The 20,974-nt window shown below is 37.7% G+C and overlaps 2 protein-coding genes across 2 annotated transcripts in view; one reads left to right on the top strand and one right to left on the bottom strand.

Annotated features, from left to right (window-relative positions):
* Positions 1–299: 299 nt before the first annotated feature.
* Positions 300–6,116, top strand: LOC135777748 (ferritin, lower subunit). The gene is made up of 6 exons (XM_065287969.1): positions 300–369; positions 460–599; positions 1,222–1,322; positions 1,890–2,036; positions 4,297–4,422; positions 4,680–6,116. Exons 3-6 carry the CDS (start codon positions 1,224–1,226, stop codon positions 4,827–4,829), a joined length of 522 nt encoding a protein of 173 aa, XP_065144041.1. The 5' UTR covers positions 300–369; positions 460–599; positions 1,222–1,223; the 3' UTR covers positions 4,830–6,116.
* Positions 6,117–6,219: 103 nt separating this feature from the next.
* LOC135777747 (protein fantom-like) overlaps positions 6,220–20,974 on the bottom strand; it is a 60,608-nt gene continuing 45,853 nt past the window's right edge. The window contains exons 19-26 of the mRNA XM_073813185.1: positions 13,652–13,833; positions 12,983–13,339; positions 12,829–12,892; positions 12,640–12,737; positions 10,794–10,983; positions 8,894–8,978; positions 8,656–8,783; positions 6,220–8,575 (exon numbers count right to left, since the gene is read on the bottom strand). Of these exons, the coding sequence (XP_073669286.1) occupies positions 8,412–8,575; positions 8,656–8,783; positions 8,894–8,978; positions 10,794–10,983; positions 12,640–12,737; positions 12,829–12,892; positions 12,983–13,339; positions 13,652–13,833 (1,268 nt within the window). The 3' untranslated portion in view covers positions 6,220–8,411. The remainder of the gene's footprint in view (positions 8,576–8,655; positions 8,784–8,893; positions 8,979–10,793; positions 10,984–12,639; positions 12,738–12,828; positions 12,893–12,982; positions 13,340–13,651; positions 13,834–20,974) is intronic.

The raw sequence follows: 20,974 nt of genomic DNA, 5'->3' as shown, positions 1-20,974 counted from the left end.
TGGTATTCCAGGTAAAGAGGGGGGCGTTCAGGCTAAAAGCTCAGAGCCATCCCCTCGGACAGCTACAGGTAACATGCCAAAAATGCATATATTATCATATCTGGTTATATGGTAAGTTTCTTTTTGTGGTTTACTATTTGTATTTTTTCTTCACTTAAGTAGTCTAATGTTTCTGTTATACTGTTGTTCAGCCACTTAACTGAAATGCTTTGTTATAACCTTAAATTTAATTGGTTTAACAGACAGAATATAACTGCAATATATCAGTTTCTATCATTGCAAAAATAAAAAATTATGTTCCAGAATTGGATCAAATAATACAACGGAAAGAGCCAGCATATGTGAACTCATCCAAGGTGAATACCTTATGTAAGTAAGTAATTAAAAGTTAATAAGTAAATGTTTTTGTTTTAACATAATGTTCATATGATTTGATGAGATGAATTTGATCGTCAACAGTAGAGGTCGCTGTATAAGAGCTGTGGGTCTGTGTGAAAAACAGCACGTGAGTATAAACGGGCTGATGTGTATCAATGGATTAAAGCTTCTCTGCTTTACCTCGATTTGCATTTGAAACACAACAGTGCTGAAGAACAAAGGTGAGTTTAATACATTTTGTAGTCGTGTTAAAATAAACTTGTGTGCATTAACTTTACACGTTAATGTTACCCTCTCTTTTTGTTTGTTCATTATTGTTATTTTTTTACTTCAACCGTCGAGTATTAGTGTTTTGTGATTGTGTCGGGATCACTGATCCACAGAAACCAAACATAAGCAAATTTTATATTATTCCGAATGAATTTGTGTCGTTGTTTTTATTGATTGTGTTTATTTGCTTCTGTTCTTGTGTAATTATAGAGGACACGATCTGACATGTGCTGTATGTTTAAATGATTGCGCAAAGAGACTTTTTTATTTCATATTGCTTTAAACATTTATTTAGACCATATTTAATTTTTAAATGAGTAACTTCATAAATGAATATTAATGAAACATTTATCATACCATAATCTTGCAGTCATTACTGGCAATTCCAGTAAAAACCTGTTTTAGATTTTGGGAAAATGAACACATATTTATAGATAAAAGACACTGGAAGTTGTGTAATATGTGTGGGTATTTAGTTAATTAACATTTGTAATTTCAAGTTTCACCCATACATTCAGTTCATGTTAATATGATGCAAATTATTGAATGTGTTTTGTGTGTTGTTTTCCACAGAAATGTCTCTTGTCAGGCAGAATCTTCACCAGCATAATGAAGCAAACATCAACAAACTAATAAATTTAAAACTATCTGCCTCTTACGCTTATCTGTCTCTGGTGGGTTTCAGTCACTGCTTATTATAATCATCTTTACATTGATTAAAAATTTACGTTTGTTGTTATATTTTTTTGTCGTCTTTTGATTTTATATATTTTTGTGTTGTTTTGACTTTAACTAAATCTTGCATGTACATGTTTTATGTTCGCAACACAAGTTAAAGACACAATAATGTAAGACTCACTGGGGTGGTTTCCCGGACAGTGATTAGCTTAAACCAGGACTAGGCCTTAGTTAAGTTAGGAAATTTAAGTAGTTTGAACAAACATGCCTTACTAAAAAACATTACTTGTGTCCATTTTGAGGCAAAACAAAAGACACTGATTTATTTAAAGATATGGCAGTGCAAATTGTTTTGAGTTTGGACAGCTCTTATGTTTATTGTACTCTAGGACTAGTCTAATCCCTGTCTGGGATACCGCTCCACTATGTGTATGAAAAAAAACCCAAAAATATAAAAGCACCTTGTGCATTTGCCATTATTGTAGGATTTGATATTTGTTGAAGTGGTAATGTGAAGTTTGTTCCTATGAGTCAGTAACCCCATACTTTTTTTTCTATTTAAGGGTATGTATTTTGACAGGGATGATGTGGCTCTACCCAATTTCTCCAAGTTTTTCCTGGAGCGCTCCGAGAAGGAGAGGGAGCAGGCTGAGCACCTGCTGCAGTACCAAAACAGACGAGGAGGACGAATCCTTCTTCACAACATCGCGGTCAGTCTGCTTTATAGTGTCATTTGTTGTTTTGATTAAGGGTGCTCGTATCAGGATTTTTGGGGCCGTATACATATTACACTTCCTTCTTATAGAAACAACTTAAACCATAGCAGCCCATGCTTAGTTATTGGGAACTCCCATAATAATGAATGAATTTCCACGTATCTTAATTTCATCGTATATAAACTTTGTTGTTTATGATGAAAGCGTGAGTGCGCACACCGAAGCGTGTTAAGCTGACAGTTACGGTGATTAATTTAAACGCATTTGATTGGCTAAGCTCAACAAACACGCCTGTGATTGGTTCAATTGCTCAGCGCTGCAAAAACGCATATTAAGAAATATTTAATTCAATGCGAGCAAATCTAAATGCTGTAACTAAATGTGTAATGATGTCATCGTCACATTTTGTTCATTTTCACAATTTGCTGAAATCACAACAGGTCTGGTTTGAAACTTGGTGGCAATATTGTTGATCTGTTTAACCCTGCTTGCCACTTACTTAGAAAAGTGCTCATATTCCTTTACATGACTAACCGTCAAATATCTGATTGAGATTGTGAAATGTTTAGGGTGCTTTTGACTTTGTAGGATTTCCTTTGCACAAACGTTGCACATTGCAGAACTGTCCTGCAGTCGGTTGAATGTAGTAAACGGGTTTGACTTCATGCAGAGCTGCACAGACAGACACGCAGCGCAGCATGCCGTTGAACACTAGAATCTAGCTTAACAGGGAGTAACACAAGTTTTGCGTCATAAAATCGTCTCTTTCAGTGTTTCCCACAGGATTTTGAGAGACTAATAAGCATATACAGTTGTGTTCAAAATTATTCAACCCCCAATGCTGTAAAGGGTTTTAGGGAATTTAGTGTACATTTGTAATTTTATTCAGAATGAAATCCTACAAGGACTTCTTAAAGAACCATATGCAACTAAAATGACATCAATTGGTTTTGTAATACAGTAGTAAATGTTTCTTTTGTGAATTCTTCATTGACACAATTATTCAACCCCTTAAAGACCACCACTCTGAAGAACAGAGGTTCACTGAAGTGTTTTCAATCAGGTATTGAAAACACCTGTGGATGTCAGGGAGCAGCAATAAAGCCTCATAAGCACCAATTAGGCAGCTTTAAAGGTGACATAGAATGATTGAACGGGGTATTTATCCTTGTTCTGTGATGTGACATGTAGACAAAAAAATGTTTGTTTAGGTCTGTAATGCCTTAGAAGCTTCCTAAAAACCTCTCTCAGATAGCTCTATTAGGGTGGGGGATTTTAAACAAGTGGTTTTGCACCTATTTGGCTCCCCCTACTGGCTTAACTTGCAATCTCATTACTGATTGGCTGACTTTGCTGCCACTCAAAAAATGTAGACAATTATTTTAAAGTGGAGGGGCAGTTGCAGAAAAGAACACCTTGCTTGCTGTGAAGCATGGCGGGGGGTCAATCAGTTTTGCTTCTGCAGGTACAGGGAAGCTTCAGCGTATGCGAGGTACCATGAATTCTCTTCAGTACCAGGAGATATTGGATGACAATGTGATGCAGTCCGTCACAAACCTGAGTCTTGGGACACGTTGGACCTTTCAACAGGACAATGATCCCAAGCATACCTCCAAGTCCACTAGAGCATGGTTGCAGATTAAAGGCTGGAACATTTTGAAGTGGCCATCGCAGTCACCAGACTTAAATCCGATTGAAAACCTCTGGTGGGACTTAAAGAAAGCAATTGCAGTGCGCAAGCCTAAGAATGTGACTGAACTGGAGGCTTTTGCCCATGATGAATGGGCGAAGATACCCGTAGATCGCTGCAAGACACTTGTGTCAAGCTATGCTTCACGTTTAAAAGCTGTTTTAACTGTAAAAGGATGTGTTACTAAGTACTAAGATTGAATGTCACTCGGGGGTTGAATAAAACTGATAATGATGTGAGCACAGAAAAGACATTTGTGGTTATTTCATTATAAATGTTATGTTATATTTTTTCTGACCTACACGTGCCTCTTTGATTTAATTGTAAGCAGAGTGACTGAATGATCAAAATCAATGTCAAACCGGCCCAAACAATCAATTTCAGTTGAGGTTGAATAATTTTAAACACAACTGTATGTGACGTCATCACTTGTTTGCGTTTGATCGAGTGTTGGCACCGGAAATCTGTTTCACTTCTATTCTTTGATCTAGCACATTATGTTATTTTAGAAGCTTTGACTGGTTTGAAAAAAAACTACTTTCCATCTTACTCATGTTTCATCAGAAACCCACTCGTGATGACTGGAGAGGAGGTATGGATGCCATCACTTTCTCTCTAGACTATCAGAAATCTCTCAACAGATCCTTACTGGAGATTCATCAAACAGCTGCTGAAAACTCTGATCCTCATGTAAGTAAATCCTCATTTTAAGGTCAGGCTGTTATCAATACTGACAGCTGTTTTTTTCCTTCAGTTTAGTAATAATTGATGAGCATACATATTTTGATTTAGTTACTATGTACAATCACTAAATGTCACAATTTAAAGAAATAATGTTTTTGTGTTATGGTTAAGAAGAACAATCCTCATGAATCTTAAATTTTAGTTGTAGGCCAATTGAATCTGATTCCTTAACTGTGTCCAATGTTGTCTCCGCTTTCTTTCAGCTATGTGACTTTCTAGAGAGCCACTTTTTGACAGACAGCCATGAAACCATTAAGATAATGGGTGACCACGCAGGCAGTCTGAGTCGTCTTGTCTCCTCTGATCCACATGGCAAGATGGGAGACTATCTGTTTGATAGGCACACGCTGTGATGTGCTCCACAGTGAAACTGTTTGATTACTTTAGTAACCTTTCAGTATTATATTGAACATTCAAGAGTTGACAAAGTCACAAATATTTTTGACACCACACTTTAATGTACTTTCAAAAAGTACTCGTTTCTTTGTATGTTCAATTTTGTCTAGAGGTAATACAGCTTATTAAAATCTTCTAGCGTTCCTTACAGTTGTTTGTCTTCATAATAACTAGACACTGATCAGAACCTATGCTAATGTTCCTAACTAACAGTAAACCCCTGTACACTTTTAGTCTATAAATCACTTCAAAACTATATGATGACCTTACATTTAACTAAACTTTTTTTTATTTTATTTTAAATATTTTGATGAATTATACTCAAACTTATCAGATATTAAATTTGCTTATGGTTTTGACTAGTATAAGTAGTCTCATTTACTGTAGTTAAAGCATGAATGTAATTCTGAAGAAACTTGAAAATAATCTATCAAGGTTACAGTATATGAAAGGGATATTCTGCCTATTTAAAGTAAATTGAATGATAAAAATGAAAATTAAAAAAAAAATATATTAACCATTTCACTATAGAAAACTGTACACAAAATATGTGCCAGTTTAATTTTTTTTTACATTTTTATTTTTTAAGACAATGCATAAACTGTAATTTTATTTTCACTTCAATCTGGAGGCAATCCACTGTTTACTGATTAACAAAGGATTTGCAAACAAATTGACTTTGAAAATAAAAATGAAAACTATGAAATAAAAGAGAACATGAAATGAAAACTGAACTTTACATTTTAATTTAATTTGTGGCACTATTATTGTGTGAGCACTAATAAAAATGCATTAACAAATAGTCATCATTTTTTTACGTTTGCCTTAAAATTTGAATATTGCCAGCCTTGCCTCAAGATTGCAGTAAAAATGTAATGTCATCAAATGCATTTTATATTTCTATTTAGGAGCGAAGATGCATTGTCACAGTAAAAATTCAAATGAAATTTTGTCTTTACATTTTCGATGTTGCACATATTTAGAATATAGTTTTCTATAATGATATGGATAACATGGTTTTATATTAAATCCCAACATATAATTTATTTAAAATTAGCAGAATATGCCTACCATAAGGTTAGGGGATGGTAATGTTGGAGTAACTAAGAGGCTGTTTACACTTGGCATTAACATGCGTTTTCGTCGATCGGATCACAAGTGGACGACGTTACTGCCAGGTGTAAACGGTGTTCAAAACGTTTTGAACGCGTCCACTTTCGACCACTTTCAACCACATCCAGACGTAGTCGAAACCACTTTCGATCGGATCGCTTTGGAGTTGCGGAACGCAAATGTGGTTGAATGTTCGAACAGCCACACGCGACCACCTTCTCTCCGCCCATTTATCTAATCTGAGGTATTAAAAACAAGTTTTACGTCTTTTTTTTACTTCTGGTGTGAACATACGGTGAACAGCGCTATTTTTAGCCTTCATTGATAAAACTACTGCGGGTGTTCTCCGTAGTTTCGTTTTGAAAGCGTGAAAGTTGCGCGATCCTATTTCATCAATTGGGCTGAAAATTCAGAGAAAGCTCTAACATACACACGTACAAAACTCTGTGCAGCATGTATACTTGGTAAACAAGCAGCGGACTCCGACATAATATTAGTTTGCGTCCATATAAACTCATAATTACTCCCGCTCGCGTTTGAATGACAGCAGAGAGACTCGCCCACCGTCTCACAGACCACCCCCTCACAGTATTCAGGACAGAAGTGGTCGAAAGTGGACAAAAGAGACGGATTTAAATACCAGGTGTAAACGTAAATGTGTCTCTCTCGTCCACTTGTGATCCGATCGATGAAAACACATCTTAATACCAAGTGTAAACAGCCCCTAATAAGTAATTGTGAACCGTTTCTCTGAAGTCACCTTATAGATTATAGAGAAAAACAAAAACCATCCATCATGTTCTTTTCTAGAAAATATATTTGCTGTACTTGGATTGTTTCATAGTGAAATATCTGATCAAGTAAAAACTTGATTATTAAAGGACAAATGGCCTTATTTGTTTATTCAACTCATCTTCCTTACACATGAACAGCGACTGATTATAGCAGCTGTTTTTCAGACTTTAAAGCAGTTATCAATAATGTGAAGGGTCTCTGAAGTCACTTGAGATAAGGTCATTGCTGATTCATTGTGTATGCTTTGGATAAAATGTTGCTTGCAGAAATGTGAAGATACAATGCCTGTAATCTTGTAGATAAAACTTTTAGTTTCAAAAGGAGTGAAACCTGTGAATGGTCTGTGGCTGTGTTGTTATTTAAATATGTTAGAAAAAAGATAATTACATTATTAAAGGTATTGCAGAGGATTGTCTTTTTCCGGGTGGATCATCAAGACTATTGGTCCTCCTAGTTGTCAGGAGTGTTGCGCAATTGCATTTTTTTTTTAAGTTTTTTTTTTCTCAAATTCAAGAAAATCCTCCACTACACCTTTAAAACATGTATTTGGAGTATTTTATATTACTAAAAAAATGTCTCTAGTTTCAGTCTCCTGTTTATGTGTGAAAAATAGGCACATGTTCTGGCTAACAAAAAAGTTATAAGAACGTTCCTTGAATGTTTCTAACATTCCCATTATGTTGTGAACATGTTCAAAATGTCAATTTTTGTGTGTTAGGAACCATTTTTTTTGTTTCTTGTTATGTTCCTCTACCTTTCACATAACCATTATATCATTTGCCAATGTTACATTTTAATGTTCTCTCAATATTTAACCCTTCTCTTAGCATCAAATAACATTGGCCAAATTTGACCTGTGGGTTCTCCAGGGTTTAAATACTTGACCTTTTTAGTATAGCTAATCAGAGCTTTCGATCCATCTAGAATAAAACTTCATCTGTTACTCGGTTACATTTAACAGGTATTAAAAGGAAAGAGACTGGAAATTTACTGCTTAATAAAATTGTCAAATGAAACCCATGAGATTGAGAAATTCACTTATCTATAAGACAATACAGAAACAATAATATAAATAATGAATGAGAAATAGTTTGTAAAATAAAATTAATATATAAAAACGTGAAAGGGTATTGTATAGACCATTTTGCAGGATATAAACAACACTGGTCCAGAAGCACAGAACAAAATATGCATTAATATTAGAACAAAATACAACCAACAGAAAATGTTAAACTGAATAAATAAATGCTACATAAATGTGAACAAAAAAAAACTTAAAAACAACAGGAAGTGCTTCTGGAACAATGTTGTTTACATCTTGAAAATGGTCTATACGAAAGAAATGAAATACAGCACAGATCCATGTCTGTACTTATGAATTTCATTTATCTCCCCCAGAAATTTAGATTCATAGATCCTTTACATGTTAATTAACCCTAATATGATCAGTTTGAAAGTCATGATGCTGGTACAGGAGCATAACCCCTGAATAAAGTGAATGAGTGGATTTTTTTGCTGTTGCTTGACAAAATTAGCAGGCCACCACATACACTGTAATCAATGAGTTAAAACATTTTAAATTATAAGTCGCTGTCGTCATCATCAAAATCAAGCACATGTAACTGAGTATTTCAAATTTTTTCTACTTCCTCATCCTCTGTGCTGTTTGTCTGTGCACTTCTGTCACTGGTCTCAGTCTGATGATATTCCTGATAGATTACATTCAGCGCCTGCGCTGCCTCTACAGATACTTTCAACTTTCCCACCACTTCCTGTTCTTCATCCACACTGACAACTAAGAGAGAGAGAAACAATAATGTGCTTTAAAAGTTCACCCTGGCATTTTACGTTTTACATTGACTGACTGAATCTCACCATCAATTTCTTGTTCAATGACATCATTTCCAGTCAGGAGAAGCTGTCGTAAATCCAGAAAGGCACGGCCAACATCTTCACATTCTTCCTGTTCATTCATGGGCTCACTCACTACAGTAAACTTTAACCTAGATGACATGAGAAAATCTTTATCAGTTTCATGATATGTTTTGTCAAGTGAGATAATATTTTCAGACAGTTATATTTCTTTAGATATTCAGTTTGTATGTCTCTTTACCTGCCCTGGTTGGGGTCAGTGCCTTCCAGCATGGTGTAGAGATAATGTCTCAGAGGAGCTGCTTCTATTGAATCTACGTGAATAACTATTAGAGAGGAAAGAAGAATAAAAAACATCATAATCATCACGAATGGGGATCATTTCATGCTTTCCTAAGAGTTAAGTTAGATCTCTTGGAGCCCACAGAAGACATACAGCATCTTTGTGATAGTCAGTAGTTTCTGTAACTGCTCGAGCATTGCATTAGTGAGGCAAAAGTCATGAGTTTGATCACCAGCAAACCAAAAATACGTGTACACTATAGATTGGTCGGTGCACCGTAAGGCCAGCATCTGCCATATCCTTAAAATGTAAATATAATCTCATGATGGGTCAGCATCATTTATTTTTATAAGTAGCAGTTATATTACAAAACATTTTAAACATTTAATGACATGTCACTGTAGAGATGCCACTATCCAACGAAGAAATTAAGCATGTGACAAAATTGTATTTTATAGGTAATAAAAATGTACAAGGAAGAGTTTATCTGTGTTCCTTTAACTCAAATAGTAAAGCATTGCATTACCAAGCAAAGGTCAAAGTCATTCCCATGGACACAAACTGTACAGTGCTTTCAGGAAGTACTTAGACCCCTTTCACTTTTTCAGTTTTGTTATGTTTCAGCCTGATACTCGTTTAAATTCAGTTTTTCTCAATCCACACTCAGTACCCCATAATGACAGAGTGAAAAGAGAACTCTAAAAGTTATAAAACAAAAATCTCACGTTTGCATAATTATTCAGTCCATTTTCTCAATACTTTGAAGCACATTGGCAACAATGACAGCCTCAAGTCTTTTGGATATGACACAACAAGCTTTGCACACCTGGATTGGGGGATTTTCCATTCTTCTTTGCAAATCCTCTCAACCATGGATGGGAACTGTCGGTGGACAGGTTCCCATTTTTAGGTCTCTTCAGAGATGTTTGATAGAGTTCAAGTCAGAGCTCTGGCTGGGCTACTCTAGGACATTTAAAGAGTTGTCCCTTAAACACTCATGTGTTGTGTTGTCTCGTTTGGCTGGGAAGCCTGCTTTTGGATATAACTGCTTTTTGAGTAACACTGCCATTGTTTCTGCATTTCTGAGGTTAAACTGGAGTACCTATAGAGTAGTATTACATCCTTTATATCTCCGAAGAGTCTTTAGTTTAATCAGATTAATAAAAGAAAGATTAGCTTTACCGAATCTTTCCGATAACGTACGAACAAATGAAGAAGGAGGAGTTACTACTGCGGGAGGAGCGAGTACAAGTCATGCAACACTATACAACACTGTTTAACTTATGATTCACTACATGTTTGTGTCATTTATATAATATGCACGCGACTATTTCCAACATAAGACAAAAGTCTTACCGCATGCAACTCATGACCCGGTTGGGAAAATCCAGCGCATCAAACACACACCTGCTACCCCGGATAATAAACTATATACAATGTTTCCATAAGGCTGTCTTTCTTCTTCTTACATCCAAAAAACACACTTCTTCTATTGTGCCATTGTTGAGTTTTGAAATTAAACAAAGCTGTGTCCCGTGAGATGATGTTTGCAAGTTCTAGCGTCTCCCGCTGATTGACAGGTGTGATACGTATATTAGAAACGCCTGAAACGTCAGCTGGACCTTCAATCGAAAAAAACTTTCCGAAACTTGTACGAACCCTGGCGAGGTGCATTCGGCACAGAAATACTCTGTAACATGTCCAACTGCTTTTTTGACACTTTGCCAACGTTTAGCATGAGGAAACAACTCTATAACTGTTATAATAAGTTATAATAATTATGATATAATGCTTAAAATACCATTGAACCCCACCTTTAAATTCTGTTTTTACTTTGTTTTAGGCCCAATGTCCCTACCTCTCATAAAGTTATAGTGGATTTCCTCTCCTTTGGTTGGTTTACGTAAAGACATGGGGGTTTCTGTTGTTTCCATGGGTATACCAAGCAGGCGATATTCTATATAGACTTGATGCACTGATTGGTTAAGTGCAACTTCAGAAGATGAGTTGAAAGAGAGAGACAGGATTTCCACTCTGAGGGTTTCTCCCTGTCAGACACAAAGACAAACATTTGATTTTACAAACTAGCACTGACTCTTAACCATTGAAGGCCAAAATCAATCTATGCTAGTACATGAACACAAATTTATAGATATGCGAGCTTGATTAAAGTATTTTTGCATTACAAAATTTTTCAGATCACAATACATGCCTGCATGCTGCAGATGTGTCGAAGGGGTTTATGATTAAAGAGACGTTTGCGTTTGCTAGATAATCACTTAATCTCATGTTTAATCAGAGTTAAGCAAGTGTCTTGCTGCCACGTGAACACAAGCATTTCTTTCACATGACGCAGTGAACACATCCCAGATAGCATGCAACCATTGAAACAATGTTAAAAATTGTTGATTCGTCAATGTTAATACCATTGAATCAATATCACGTTTTCACCCTCCATTAATATTGAAAAAATAATAAAATGTCAACAAATCACCATTATCGTGATCAGTGTTTGCTTTAGTTGGGCCCTTGACTCTTGTGTTTTAATGGTTAGTTTTCTTTGGCTGCTGAAGCAGTGTTTTAAAATACATCTGCTATGCCAAAAAAACAAAGATCTAATGTTATCAAGTAGTTTAATTCTTATATATATACCTAAATAATATTAATGAAATACTGTTAAAGATGTGTAAGAAAAGGATATTACAGTACTAGTTGGAAGCAGGGTCTGTTATTTTGAGAATTATAAAAACACATTTAGGAGATTCAACTACTGAATCTATCTCTGACATCATGAATCGGTCTATGAATATCATCAATGAGACGATGAGGTGACGATCAACAAAAGAAAGCTTTATGCTGCAATGTATGCTGGGTATCATCGTAGTATTAAACAAATTTATGACTCCCAGCATGCATTGCAGTTGATCGTTTTATCTGAATTTGTTTGATGATTGTCACCACTGTTGAGATTTGTAGGATGAGTAATGATGTCTGAATGTGTCAGCATTGTTTCTGTTTGTCTTGTCACAGTGTATTTACAAACCAAAACCATTATAATTGTCAAAAATGGATCAACATAATAATGTAAGGCAGCTTAATTTTATATTGTCTTGACATCTTCACAAAAAGCAATAGGTTCAACTTAACTTTAAAACACATCTTTCTTTACCAATGCACATGTGTTTCTACATAAACACATACAAACACAAAAAAAGAAAAGAAAAAATTAACTTAGTTAATGTCAAGAGTCAATGACCCAACTAAAGCAAACACTGATCACAATAATGGTGATTTGTTGAAATTTCTATATTTTTTCAATATTAATGGAAGGTGCAAATGTGATATTGATTTAATTGTATTAACATTGACATATCAACGATTTTTAACATTGTTTTAATGGTTTCTTGCTATCTGGGATATTTTGACATGAAGTGCAACAAACATGACACATCAAACAAATATTTTGAATTCCTGCCTCCTTGGAAGAAAAGTCTCGGCACACCATTGGAAATAAAGAGATAAAATGATCAACTCCAAGGGAACTTTAAGTGAGCTGAATTATTACACAGTACATTTAGTGGTATGGGTATTTAAAGTTAACTCAAGCCTCTATCTCTGATTTGTTACCCACATGAAAAAGTGACAGCACACATATATATTAAACAACATGCTTGTAATGTGCTGCATCCATGTGTAAAGATTACCTTTTTACAAGGTTTGGGTGGGTGAGGAATTACGATGACATCACTTTCACTTGATTCTCTGGATTCATCAGACTGAAGGACATCAGTGTCACTCTGAGCTGTTTTGGACAAGTGGTGAAAAAAGATTTAGGTTATTGTATTATAACTTGAGTAATGAATAATAAGTATTTGTTGGCAAAAACTTCTCACATCTGTCTTCCATCTCATCCTCTTGACCTTCATCTTCCTCCTGTTCCTCCATTTCACCATTTAACTTTGAAAATGAATGAGAAAGTATTGCAGACAGAACATGTTTTATATAAACACATTTAATTGGGATTAATTCTTGTATTACTTTTCTTACCTGATCTCTTGATTCACTATGGCCACTCTTTTGGCTTTGAGAGCTACTTGACTTTGAGATTGATGGTCTGAAATCTGTAACTCGACTGGACTCAGCTGATTTAATAGACGTTGCAGGAGTCAACTGAGGTGACTTTTTGGCTGCTTTCTCTGGAATGAGCAATGCTGCACTCTGGTGTTGTTTTCTCCTAACTGACCTTGATGGTTGGGCCAAACCAGATGGCTGTTTACTGGGATAAGGTTCAGGTGTTTGAGTAGGTGTGACTTGTAGAGATTGAAGGGGTTTTTCAGAAGGTCTTGTAGACATGGATGTGTGAGGCAAAGTAGTCCTGCTCCTGTAGACTGGTGGAGTCTGTAGCTAAGGTCACAAGCATTAGATGGTAGTATAAAAAAGACCAGAGATGTTTGAAAAATGTTTTCATCAATTTTTTTAAAGTTAATAATGTAGATATTTTAACTCAATTGTTGACAGAGTATGTTTTTATTTTTATTTTTTATTTCCAATGTAGCTCTCAAAAACATATTGTGTGTGCGCATTAACATCATGTAGATTTTATGTAATAGTTGTACAAGTTTCCCAGTTCCAATTTAAAAACTCTACAAACTTCTTTCATTTTGCTATTGTGACGCATGTAAAATATAAATAAAAGTCAGAAGCCTGGAAACTCACACTGTGCTTTGCCTTGCATCTCTGTGATACTTCAGTGCTGGACACCATTCTCTTGTTCCTTGGATCTTGTAGGTCTCTTTGTTTTGAAGATGCGTCAGGTGGCTGGAAAGGATACTTCCATCTTAAAGTGACTCGGACAGTTCCTCTCGGACAGCCACCAGGGTCTCGAAATACAAAATCACCTGATGGAGTAACAGACAGTGTTTAAAAACTAAACTTAACTGCTTGTTATTGTCACTTTAGATAAAAGTGTATATCAAATGCGTAACTGTAAATTTATGTATTTAAATAAAGTTTTTGAAAGACCAATAATAAAGGATCTTTATTTTCACCTCACAATAACAGAAATATATATTCTTTGTTTTATGATGGGTTTGTACATCTAATTTACTGGGGCCTGTACTGTAAATAAATAAATATGGTTAAACAAACTAAGGGTTACAGGATTTGAGTTGATAAAACCAAACCAATGTGGTCACGCTTTGTCGGTCCCATGAAAATGTAATCTGCTTTCTCCTTAAACCTGTGATGTGTCCACAAGCGTGTGCACACTGCACATAAAACAAATGATGTCAGCACTAAACAATTGTGTTAACCATGGATAGAGTGAGTATGGGGTATTTCTTAGTAATCATGCGCAAATATTAAGTATAATGCATTGCAGGAACAGAGTTATATACCAGATGTCTTCAACATTTTGGGGCCAAAGACCACTTAATGATAGAGAGGAGCAGGGACCACAGTACATGTATCAAATTAAGTCTAGATTTAAATACTTGTTGTTATAAAGATATTAAAATAATATTTTTTGGCATAGCTACTATATAATATTTTAATTTAACTTAATAGATTTTATTTAACCAAGTTTAAACCTCTTTATTATACTATTAGCAAGTTTTTGTTTAGCAAATCTAATCTAATCTAAAAAAAATGTAAGAGAAAGCCAGCTAACCCAGCCTCCTGATGTTAAAAAAAGCATTTATCTTGCTTAGGGAGACTTGTGAACCTTTAGCGACTTCATAGTGTTGCGAAAGCCATGTATCAATTTTTGACGCCTTTGTTAAGTTTTCAAATTTCAAATATTTGTTAAGGTGGTCCTCTGAATGAATGTTTTTAAACAACTATTGATGGGCCATAATAACCCCTGGTTTAGTATAAACTGTCACAGTTTAACCATGCTCTTTATTATATATTTATAAAAAAGTTCCTGAAACTGTTTGTTCTTAACCACTTTATACTGGCTGATCAGAAAAATGATAGAGTAGGTCTGTTATTAATAGTGTATCTCAGTAAACAGTATGTTGCCATTTGAAAAACGCTTAGGTTACTCACGTAACCCCGGTTCCCTGAAATAACGGGAACGAAGCATTGCGTCAGTTAGATGACGCTATGGGGGGAAACTCCTGTTTACTCCGTGACTGAAGCCTATTGGTTAACGTCTGTACAAAGTACAGACCATTGACGTTTGATCCCGCGCGCGGTTCAATCGTCAGGAGCTCATTATTATTCGACTGAAGCGCGCAGCCGAATAACACTCGCTGCGTAGACGTTTGTAGCACGGAAAGAGACGCAATGCTTCGTTACCGTTATTTCAGGGAACCGGGGTTACGTGAGTAACCTAAGCGTTCCCTTTCAATACGGTTCACTTCGCATTGCGTCAGTTAGCTGACGCTATGGGGGAACGTAATCCCATCACGCCGTGCATACACAACGTACTGAAGTGCCTTACCGAAGAGACACTGCGTGTGGCCCTATACCCGGCATATTCTTTAAAGCAAATGTGTAAGCACCATATAAAATGTTGACGCGCACACGGTGGGGTTTTAAACGCACCGGGGGCACATAACATAGCACAAGACGGCGAGGTACCGAGTGCGCCGTGGGTGTGCGAGATAAGTAAATTCAGAGTCACGTTGGTGAGCTCGCTGAGCGCACAGTGGTGTACACATAAAACGCATGAGCGTGCATGATTGAGCCGAGAGAACCTGCGCTCGTATGGCAGGGACGTCTAAGCTGTACAATCTGACAACGTAGACAGCGAAGACCAGCCGGCCGCGTAGCAGATATCAAATATAGATACCCCTGTAGACCAAGTCCATGAAGAGGCCAAACTCGCACAGAGTGGGCTCTATATAGGACATAGAGGGGCGTGAGCCAGTGCGATGGTTTCAACGATCCATCTAAATAACCACTGTTAGCAACAGACATACGTAGTGAGTGATCTGCGAAGCTCACGAATGGCTAATCTGACTATAATATGCGGCAGAACGGTTCGTAGCGTGGGATTATACAGATACCACAATAGTGTGAACCCAGGTGCGCCCTCGAGCGCATCGGGATGCATATAGGTAGTATTATAGTGCACAGATCGGTGAGCTTTCCAAGCGCGCCGTAAATGTGTATTGACTATAAATTGCGCAGGCACAGGTGAACACTTGAATACATCGTGAATGCATATAGATGAATCAGAGTGTTATAATGCAAAGGCCGGAAAGATTCTCGAGCGCGCCGTCATGTGTTCTGATAATAAGTTGTGCGCACACGGGTGAACCCTTCAGTGCACCGTGAATGCGTATAGATAAATCAGTGCACAGAACGCGCCGTGAATGTGTATAGATATGATTGATGAACATAACGGTGGGCACCCAACGCACCGTGAACATACACAGATGAACAACAACAGTGTGTATGTGTCACAAAGCATAACACAGCTGTGTATACAGATGAGCTTTTCCAAGCGCATCTTAGTGTATACCAAAATGTTATAGCGTGCACATGTGAGCTTCTCTAAGCGCACGCTGGACGCATATAATTAAAAACCATATCGTGCATACAGGTGAGCTAATGGGCGCACCTTTAATGCAACAAACCTCAGTAGTGCGCGAAGCAGGGATGTCGAAGCTGTAAACTGACAACGTGGACGGCGGGGACCAGCCGGCCGTGTCACAAATGTCAAATGAGGAACCTCTAAGACCATGCCCGAGGAGCTAATCCATACATGAAGTAGACTAACCACGAGTGAGCATAATTGTCACGGGAGGTGATAACGTCAACGATCCATAAATAACCTGTATTAACAGGTGCTCTAGTGAGTGATCTGTGACCCAGATGAACAGCTGATCGTCTGATGTACGTCAGACGTATCTGTCATACAGGACCTTGGACAGTTCCAGAGCGCTGTGCCTCGGGCACCATCCGCATCTGAGAAATGACAGGCTTATGAATAAAGTGAATGGCCAGCCGTAAAAGCATGGTTCGCCGTTACCGCCGCCGTCCGCATCTGAGAGATGACAGGCTTGTGAATTAAATGAATGGTCGGTCGTAAAAGCGTGGTTCGCTGTTATCACGGCCACATAGATATAGGTAGGGGAGAGAGCCGCCGTGCACGAGCCTCTGTAGCAGAGTATGTGAGCGGTGCGGAGTGAGAGCGGAGCGAGGAGTGGAGTGGCGTAATTTTGCCAGGAGCGATGAGCGTTTTTTTTTATGTCGGAGTGTTGTGATGTTCTCTCGCTCCGAAAACGCTCCACTATCGCTCAATTACGAGTCAGGACTCGTCAGACTCCGGACCAAACCACTGTGAATAAAAACGGAGGGGGACTTAAAATGTTTCTTAACATATTTTGCATTCGTTTGCATTTGTATTGTTGTCTTACTAGTACTTTCACAAACATTTATATACGCGACACTGGGAAACTACAACTCCCATGAGCACTCTGCACCAAGCGCAAAGCAAAGAGACCATTTGTTGAGACGCGCGCGATCAGCGGAGCGTTGCGGACCAAAGCACCACCTTCCAGAGAGCGCGCGAGGGCTGATGGATTTGCGAATGCACAAGAGGACGCAGTCTGAGCGCATACACACTTCGGGAAATATAGAACAATTGCATGGAAGTGATTGAAGAGATATAAATTGCGTGCACACTCTCAGGGCAAGTGCTTGGCACATGCGACTCGGCAAAAGCTTGTTTTTCTTAAAGTGAATACAGCATTGGAGATATAGCTTTAATAAAAAATGTGTTCAACCAGCCAGCATTTGTTTTGTTTAGATTCAGAATAGTTCTAGTATTAATATAAAAGTTGGCTTAAAGTGAAGGCAGTAGACTATATCTATATTTTTTCGTTTGGCTATTTGTCTAAATTAATATTTTAGTTTGTGATTTATTTATTTTATTTAATGTAATGTTTTTCGTTTGATAATTTATTTTATATGAGGTTTTTCATTTAATCATTTATTTAATTTCAACACATTTTTTGTTTTGCTTTGTTTAAAAGTGAGCTAAATGATAGCTTAATTTGTGCTAATATTAGCTATTTCAGTATGTGATGTTCTTCAGTTAATAACTGCGTATAAAATAAAAAATATGTTCAACCAGCCAGCATTTGTTTTGTACAGAATAGTTCTGTAATTAATAGCCTATAAAAGTTGGCATAAAGTGAAGGCAGTAGCTCTATATTTTTTCGTTTGGCTATTTGTTTAAATTAATATTTCAGTTTGTGATTTCTTTCTTTGATTTAATGTAATGTTTTTAGTTTGATTATTTATTTTATATGAGGTTTTTCATTTAATAATTTATTTAATTTCAACACATTTTTTGTTTTGCTTTGTTTAAAAGTGAGCTAAATAATAGCCTAATTTCGGCTAATATTAGCTACTGTTTCAAATTCCAATAAAGTATATGATGTTCTTCTCTTAGTACTGCATATTCGCTGTTGTTTTAAAAAAAAAAAAATTGCCGTAGAGCGAAAACGGAGCGATTCGTAAGTAAGGACGGCGTGGGGAGTGAGCGAGGAGCGGAAAATTGTATACCCAGAGCGGAGCTTGAGCGGAGTAATTATGAAATGCTTTGAGCGCGGAGCGCAAATTCTTTCCACTCCACTCCGCTCACATACTCTGCTCTGTAGTGAGGAGAAAAGTGTTCCACCCACGATTCGCGGGGGGTTTAGACTTTCAATGTCACTAGACAGAATAGATCAGACTTTGTATAAGGACGCCTCGCGAAAGGGGTCCTAGCAGCTCGTGTCAACGTGTCATAAGGCACGTAATGTGGGTCGTGTCCCACGGATGCAATCTCCGCACGCCCATCGTAATGGGTTAATATTTCTGCATCTTGGTAGTTTAAGCTCGAGATGCGTATCACTCTGATTGAACATAGCTTATAAAGCGATGCAATGAGTTTATAAAGGAGATGACTCGTCAGCTTGTACAGGGGGCGAGATCTCAGTCTGGTTCGGTAAATAATGAAACCACCGTAGTTTGCCTGACCGCATTATCACAATAACACGGTTGAGAGTGCTGCAGTGCTAAATCATCCCCTTAATGGACCGTATTCACAGTACAAGGTGATTGATATGAGACAAACGGGCGTTCCAAGCGCCGAAGGCTGATTACCGTCGTAAAGCGTGTTCAACCCACAGCAGATGCTGGGCTAGCTCGTAATGACAGCACTTCATGCAGCAGTGTGTAACTTAAGCAAGCTTCCCGGCCGTCAGCTCGGGGCGGGACCTTTGCTTAGTCAAACTGAAGTGGTCTTATGAACAGAATGCCACGATATTCAGCTTTCTGAGGCTCGTTAGAGGGGTACGTGAGCCCGTCTTAAACGAGATGCCGCACGTCTGACTGTGCGTGCGCTTTGAGCTTTGAAACTTATTGTGGCGGCTAGCAAGCTCACTTGAGGTTGATATTACCCTTAATATCTCCGAGTATTGGAGCGGAGGTGTGAGCGTCTTCGGATCCGCTAATATAAATCAGCTATATGGCCGAAAAACGTCATAAACCGCTTGGCTGTAAGCCTTTGAGTGGCCGTCCAGAGAGGGCGCGATTCAAACGCTTGGAGCCATGTAAAAGTCTGAGGCTGTCCTCTCTCTAGGAAGAGAGAATAGCAGCCGTAAGACTGTGCTCGTTTGCGCCATCAGCATCGTAGCGGAGAAACTGAGGTGGGCTGCGAGCGAATTTGGCAGAAAGGTGTTAGAGACACCGTACAGTCGTGGGGTGTCAATACACAGTATATGGCCAAACCGGGGGTTTTTCGGCAAGCGTCGATAGAATTATGGACAGCGGGTCGTGTGCGCGTATTACTGATTGCTTGTCAGTAAAGCCCGGTATACACTGTGCAATTTTAAATAGTCTTTTAGGATTGATGCTTGCCACACTGTGCGATTAAGATCGTAATTAAGTCCATGTCACACTATATGATATCAGTTTCCATCAATGTCAGACTGTACGAGTTTAAAGACTTTTAAAAATCGGACGCACGCAAACAAACGCATCCGCAGTTTTACGTCATCGATTGACGACGGCTGGGAAAACACACGCTGAAGCGAAGGCTAACAAACCGAAACAACATCTACTGTTCATTTTAATCATGACTTGTCTCGAGCATAAAAAGAAGACAAAACGAAGGAGACGAGTACCTGGCATTTGAATTTCCAGCGCGATTTCTCTCCAGGCTGCTTCATTTTAATCCTATCGTGGTACAGTGGTGATGACACGTTGTACAAACACTCTTTATTGTTTCCATAACTCCACAAGTTTCTCCTCCTGCTGTACAGTCTACCTGGTTCTTTTTTACATTTGTCTGCGTTGATTTTTTGGTGTCGCCGCACTAATTGTGTCATCGGGTTCTGTGCTTCTATTGGTTATTGAGCTGCCGGTTGTCGTTGGGAAATGTCACACAGCAGGATTGTATCTCAAAATTTCTGACACTGACAGAATTTTTTCGGAGGATAATTTTGATCGCAACGGACATTAATCGGCTGTCTGTGAACATGTCAAACTAGCGATCAAAGATGGCAGATTTTAGCCTGGGATTCCAGAAATCGTTTAGGATGACGCAATGCGAAGTGAACCGTATTGAAAGGAACTCTTAATCCTTAAACTGGGAAAGAAATTCAGTCATGCTTGGGAGTGAGATTTTCAAATCTCAAAAAACTCAACTCCACTAAAAAACTTACCAAGGATAACAGGACCAACAGGAAACATTGGAAAGTTGAAAACATGGAGAAATGGTATAACAAAAGATAAATACACAGAAATAAAGAGAGCAAATAAGAGTCAGGGATGAGGGTGATCCAGACAGAACGTAGATATTAAAGGAGCATTTCAACCGTAGAAACATTAATCTTTATTGAAAGTGTGTCATATTTGTAGTCGAAATGTAACATCCATTTAGAATTTGGTGCCTATTTGACCGAGAAAAGGGGTGTTTGTACTCTCACCCCCTCAACAAAGATATTGGACTTCCTTCTTTCAATGATGCAAAATGACGATTTTTACATCATTGAAAGAAGGAAGTGCAACACTGAAATCTGCATTTCTCCTTTCTCA

Source organism: Paramisgurnus dabryanus, chromosome 22 (genome assembly GCF_030506205.2).
Source record: "Paramisgurnus dabryanus chromosome 22, PD_genome_1.1, whole genome shotgun sequence".
Classification (NCBI taxonomy): Eukaryota; Metazoa; Chordata; class Actinopteri; order Cypriniformes; family Cobitidae; genus Paramisgurnus; species Paramisgurnus dabryanus.
The sequence above is the reverse complement of the archived record's forward strand: the minus strand, read 5'-3'. Positions and strand labels throughout refer to the sequence as shown.

Excerpts from the sequence above, each read along its gene's own strand:
- LOC135777748 (XM_065287969.1), top strand. The coding sequence starts at position 1,224 with ATGTCTCTTGTCAGGCAGAATCTTCACCAGCATAATGAAGCAAACATC. Across the intron at positions 1,323-1,889 it reads CTTACGCTTATCTGTCTCTG|GGTATGTATTTTGACAGGGA; the intron begins GTGGGTTTCAGT and ends TTTCTATTTAAG. Across the intron at positions 2,037-4,296 it reads TCCTTCTTCACAACATCGCG|AAACCCACTCGTGATGACTG; the intron begins GTCAGTCTGCTT and ends ATGTTTCATCAG.